General features: G+C 44.6%; 1 protein-coding gene across 2 annotated transcripts in view; it reads right to left on the reverse strand.

Moving 5' to 3' along the window:
* The window catches only part of ENOX2 (ecto-NOX disulfide-thiol exchanger 2), a 93173-nt gene extending 88685 nt beyond the window's left edge, over nucleotides 1-4488 (reverse strand). For both annotated transcript variants that reach the window (XM_026653366.2, XM_026653367.2), the window contains exons 1-2: nucleotides 4363-4488; nucleotides 293-448 (exon numbers count right to left, since the gene is read on the reverse strand). In XM_026653366.2, coding sequence (XP_026509151.1) covers nucleotides 293-448; nucleotides 4363-4459 — 253 coding nt within the window. In that variant the 5' untranslated portion in view covers nucleotides 4460-4488. The remainder of the gene's footprint in view (nucleotides 1-292; nucleotides 449-4362) is intronic.
* Nucleotides 4489-6000: the final 1512 nt, after the last annotated feature.

A 6000-nucleotide genomic window follows, 5' to 3' on the forward strand; every position in this document is an offset into this window, starting at 1 on the left:
TTCCTTCTGCTTGTAAAGAGCCTGTGAAATGATAAACATCCAGTGACAAGGTGTTAGGACTAATCTGTGCTATTGCCTTATAACTTGCTTTATAGTCAATGGACCCCTTAAAATGCACATCCTCAGCGAGCTGTGCTGGTGGGTTGTACAGGGAACAGGCTCCCACATGCTTCTAAATGAATCACACTTTCTTGTGGTTTCTGGCTTCTTATTTAGAAAGAGGAATGAAAGACATTCTTTCTTATGCTCCAACTTACAGAGGTGATGGGCCACAACATTAGGAGAGTCTTACTTGGGTTGGGTGGGAAAAGGGTGCAGCTTTTGCAGTGAATAATCTCCTTCACTGCTGGCATATCTGGAGGAATAGGTGGTGGAACTATCCCCAAGCCAGGCATCATGGGGTTGATAGGTGGGATTCCCGTCATCATTCCAAGTGCAGGATCAAAGTCTGAAATTGGAGAGAATAAGGAAGAGTGTTACTATTTATTATTTCTACTGTAATTGTGCCTAGGCACCCAAACAGGGCCCCATTCTGTTAGGCAGCACACAAACAAATTACACAAAGACAGGCCCTGGGGCAGAGCGCTCACACTCTAGGATTTAGACCATACATGACAGGTGAGTAAATAGAAAAACATAGGGAGGAAGGGAAGGACAAGAGAGAAGAATATGTGAGTAGATGTGGTACAGCACACAAGCAATTTGGGCCATTAGTTTAACTAAAGAGGGAGAGACTCACAACTAGAGCTATGGGAAATGTTGTCAAAGCCATTTTCTATCAGAAAATTGGAAATGTTTTGCTTTCTCATGCACACCTAGGAAAATTTTTCTATCCTACACACCCCAAACACACATTCTGCAGGTGCAGCATGAACCGCTATCTTCCCCCAGAAGCAAGAACAGAAGTTGTGCAGGGAAGTTATTACAATTTCCAGCTCAGAAACATGTGATTGTTATAGCCCAGCGCTTCATTGTTTGCTGACAGGAATACAGCACAAAGGAAATTGACATGGATACTTAATGTGATGGATCCATATACTGCACCAAAGATAAATTCACTAGTGATTCTCCTCCACCCCCAATCTGTGCAGTGATAACAGAGGGTGCTCTTGGCAGCACAGCATTAGACTGCACTCATGTCTTAGCCTGCCTCAAATCTTTTCCATCCCAGATGAAAATGAGCTAGATGCCTACATGCCCATTTAGGCAGTCTCTGCTGGAGAAAGGCAGGGCTGCAGGTACATTGACACAGCTGTGTGGAGGGAGCCCAGGATGGAACAGCAGGAGAGCTGCGGGCCAAGACTGAGATTCACTGACAGAATGGTGTAGACATTTTACATGAAGAATATCATTTTAAAATAAAGATTGCAAAGAAAACCTGAAAATGTGACCAAAGTGTAACCAGTGCAGTGTGCTCTTCCTGAGTCTGCTGCCAGCCTGGAAGTGCAGCTCTGAGAGGGAGAACTGCATCATTCACCTCAACAGGACTTTAAATCGGAAACCTAAACATGGTAACTTAAATATCTTTGTTGTTAATTACTGCACTGCTGATGATTTTGGAAGAGAAATCTCCAGCCACACTTCTTGTCTCTCAACTTCAAACTGTGCCCAGGTCTCCCCATGTATCAAAGTCCCAACTCTCTCCCATGATAAGTATTGCTTTATCAATACAAAACTCCTTGGTGTGTGGGGACAGCGTAAAACAAACTGGATGCAATATCAAAATAAACAACATGGGGGCCCGAGTGCATTATTCATGTTCACATTTAATTCATTACAACCTCACTTTTTTTAACAGTAACCACTAGAAGACTGCAAAGTCTTGGAATTAGGCTGTAGAATTTAGGTCCAGCTTGTGGTGGGGCCCATGAGGTCTTGGATGTAGGTGGATAAAACAAATTTAGCAAGTTAGAGGATATTTGTGTGTTCAATTTGTTCCCTTCAGGGTGGTAGGCTTCACTGCAACCTGCCTAAATTTCAGCTAATTCTGCTCTTCTGAATGATGCGCTGCATGTGTTCTCCTCTGGCCACAAGGTGGCAGCATTTCATGTGCTGCTCCAAGGTTAGAGAACCAGTTCTTGTTTCTTTGCGGAAGCTTGTCTAGCAGCTAACAAAAGCCAGTCCCTCCGCTGGGATGCTGGCCTGGATGCTGGCCACTTGTAGCTGTTCCTGGCACAGCTGATGGCTGGCTCTGGTAGATGAGTTTTACTTTCTTCTGCTTTATCCTGCCATGTTTTTCCCAGGGCTGCATTTCTGCAGCATCTCGATACATGGCTCGGTTTTGCCTGCCTAATTTGGCTTTGCTTAAATTCAATACACATTTTTCCATTTATTTACACCATGCCCAAGCTTTTACTGTGACATGGGTTTGTACTGACAATGCATACCAGCAATGCAGACGTTGGGGCAGCGGAGATGGGCTGCTAGGGTTTTGGTACCGAGGAGGGCAGTTTGGGTTTTAGCACCCAGGAGGAGGCTGAAGCTCTAACCCTGAGTAGGTAATCTTTCTCTGCTATCCCAGCCTCTTGTTGGTAGGGGCAGAGGTGACCTGACGCTTTTAAAGAGTTCAGCTCCCAGATCCAGCTCACAAACCCTTAAGAGGAACCAGACACCCTACTTCTCCCCCACACTGCATGGCATCTAACCATAATGGGCAATACATTAGCTGGATGTTTCTAATAAAATGACAGGTAATGAAATAGTTAATATCAACACTTTGGAAAAGGAAGTTATTTACCCTTTGTAACTGGAGTTCTTTGAGGCATGTGGTCCCTATCCGTATTCCACTGTGGGTACAAATGCACTCCATGTGCCTGAGACCAGTCTTCCACTGCCCCCGAGACCAGTCTTCCACTGCCTCCGGCGGTAGGGAGATGGGGGGATTCCCTGTTGCCCCCACAGTTTCTTGCCCCAGTGGGCGGCAAGGGACCCTGCAGCGCCCGACTACGGCAGGCTGAAGTCATGGAGGCCACTGGAAGTCACGGATTCTGTGACTAAATCGCAGCCTTAATCATGAGGTCTGAAAACACTTTCATGAAGAGTATGAAGGTGTGTTCTGTATTTTATTCAGCCTGGCAATGTGCTGCCATTCATAGTTTATGAATTACTGAGATGACAATTTGTAAGTTTTTATTATGAAACTTTCACATTGGGTGTGTGATGACATTCATTAAAGTTTGTGCCACTTGTTTCATTATGTATAATAAAACTTGTTATTGTAGCCTTGTGTGCAAATCAAACATTTTATTTTATGCAGGTATTTACATGCTGTACCAACCAGTAATGCAGACCAGCTGCCATCATGGCGTGGAGCGCAGTGGTATAACCGAACTTGGTCCAAAATGAGTCAAAGTCCATGCTCTCCTTGTTTTTTCTCACATGTTTTGCATGTGTGGGCCACACCTGGACAGCAGTGGATGCACGTACAAGGTACATTGGTCCATTCCATGTGCTAGTATTTATCTGTCAGAGCAGGACTCAGGCTCTGACCCACCCCCTAGCAGTGTCCACAGGCCTGAGTCAAGAAGGCTTCCTGGCCTGAGTCAGACTAATTTCTGTCATGGACGGAACGGGGCCTTAGGCTTGAACCGGAGTTCAAGTGTGCTGTGTAGATAGACTCCTCCATTAACCCCTGACCTACTCTATCATTTAACCCCATACTATTTTCTCTACTCTTCCTTGTGTCTAATTGATTCAAAGCTTGTTCACTGTTGAATTAACTCGTCAGCGAACCATTATTGGCTCAGTTCCAGAGCATCAGTATGAAGTGAGCGAAGTGAACAGCTTTGTTGTGACATGAAAGATGGCTGCTGCAGCCTTGGGCTCACCACACACAACTCAGCCAACGCCTCTCACTCCTGACCTGCTCATGCCTGCTGTTCCCTTCTGAGCCTTTATATTGGGCCCTGTGTGTAACTCTTCCAGAGCATGGGGTGGGGAGTTGAAATGTTATTAAACTCCCATCAAAATAAACGTATGTTCATTTTTTAAATCAGCACAGTTTAGACCAGGGGTCGGCAACCTCCACTTCCCGCAGCTCCCATTGGTTGGGAACAACGAACCGCAGCCATTGGGAGCTGCGAGGGGCCGTGCCTGTGGACAGTCAATGTAAACAAAATGTCTCATGGCCCGCCAGCAGATTACCCTGATGGGCCGCGTGCCGAAGGTTGCCGACCCCTGGGTTAGACTCTGGCCTCTAGATAAATCACCTTGCACGGTCTGTGCATTTTAAGCATTCATCACCTTTGTGGGTTTTTGAGGCAGAAATAAGTATCAGTTTAGGTAAACTCCTCTAAATATGTCCTCAGTGCTGACAGCAGTTAGCAAATTAATGACAGACATAGTATCAATTAAGTTACATACCAGGCAGCAGCGGCTGCCCTGACATTCCCATCGGTGCCATCCCTAGATTGTTCATCGCAGTGGCCCATGCAGTGAGGTCCGACATAGGCAAGCCCATTGGGGTGGAGTCTGCATTCAGATTTCTAACACCATCTGCTAAAAGGAGAGGTTGATTAATTTTAGCGTTTGGAAACTTGGTGCTCCGTCTGTTCCTCTACAGAGCAAGCATTACCCAATAAGATTCTGCAGTATCTACACCAGTGGCTCTCAACCTTTCCAGACTACTGTACCCCTTTCAGGAGTCTGATTTGTCTTGCATATCCCCAAGTTTCACCTCACTTAAAAACTACTTGGTTACAAAATTAGACACAAAAATACAAAAGTGTCACAGCACACAGTTACTGAAAAATTGCTGACTTTCTCATTTTTACCATATAATTGTAAAATAAATCAATTGGAATATAAATATTTGTACTTACATTTTAGTATATAGTATATAGAGTGGTATAAACAAGTCATTGTATAAAATTTTAGTTTGCACTGACTTCACTAGTGCTTTTTATGTGCATGTTGTAAAAGTAGGCATCTAGATGAGTTGATGTACCCCCTGGAAGACCTCTTCGTACCCGCAGGGGTACATGTACCCCTGGTTGAGAACCACTGATCTGCACCAACAGTGACCTTGATCCCAGCACCAGCACTGTGCCACTTGGGAAAAGAGCTGCTGCCATCATACGCTGTAGAACACTTTCCAAAGAAAAAAAGGTTGGTGTCATCCCCATGACTAATACACCTATTAGTTTCAGGTGTAGCTCCTCCATTGTTCTTGAGAAGAGCTCACAGAGTCCTTGTAGATGTGCTGTTTTGTGGGGGAGGCAGCCTTTTTATCTTCTGACAGAAGCATAGAAACCAGGGCACAGATCCTCAGGGGTTGTAAACTCACATACCGTGTTTCCCCGAAAATAAGACAGTGTCTTATATTAATTTTTGCTCCCAAAGATGCGCTAGGTCTTATTTTCAGGGGAGGTCTTATTTTTCCTGGAGCTTCGGGGCCTTATATTCCGGGGTGGCCTTATTATCGGGGAGGTCTTATTTTCGGGGGATGTCTTATATTACAGCGAGAGGCAAAACTGGAAGTAGGTCTTATTTTCGGGGGATGTCTTATTTTCGGGGAAACAGGGTAGCTCAAATGAGGTCAAGGCCAATATACACCAGCTGAGGCTCTGGCCCCTTCCCATTTGGAAACATTTATTTCATATTAGCAGAAAAAATTAACCACTTTCAGTGTATTTCCTTCACGCTGGAAGTTATGTGTAAATTTTTAACAGTGAAGGTAATTAACCACTGGAACAATTTACCAAGGGTCGTGATAGACTCTACATCACTGACAATTTTTAAATCAGGATTGGGTGTTTTTCTAAAAGATCTGCTCTAAGGATTATTTTGTGAATGTTCTATGGTTTGTGTTATACAGGAGGCTGGACTACATGATCACAATGGTCCCTTCCAGCCTTCGACCCTATGAATCTGTGAACTTGCTCAAATGCTCTGAAGACAAAAGGAAGGGCAATAACGGGGGAGGAAAGATGGCATTGGGGATAGGTTTCTCCAGTCAAGCGATTCAAGAGCAAAAGGAATAGGAACCAGATAAGAGAGATC

This window comes from Terrapene carolina, unplaced genomic scaffold (assembly GCF_002925995.2).
Source record: "Terrapene carolina triunguis isolate 2854851 unplaced genomic scaffold, T_m_triunguis-2.0 Scaffold137, whole genome shotgun sequence".
NCBI classification, from domain to species: domain Eukaryota; kingdom Metazoa; phylum Chordata; order Testudines; family Emydidae; genus Terrapene; species Terrapene triunguis.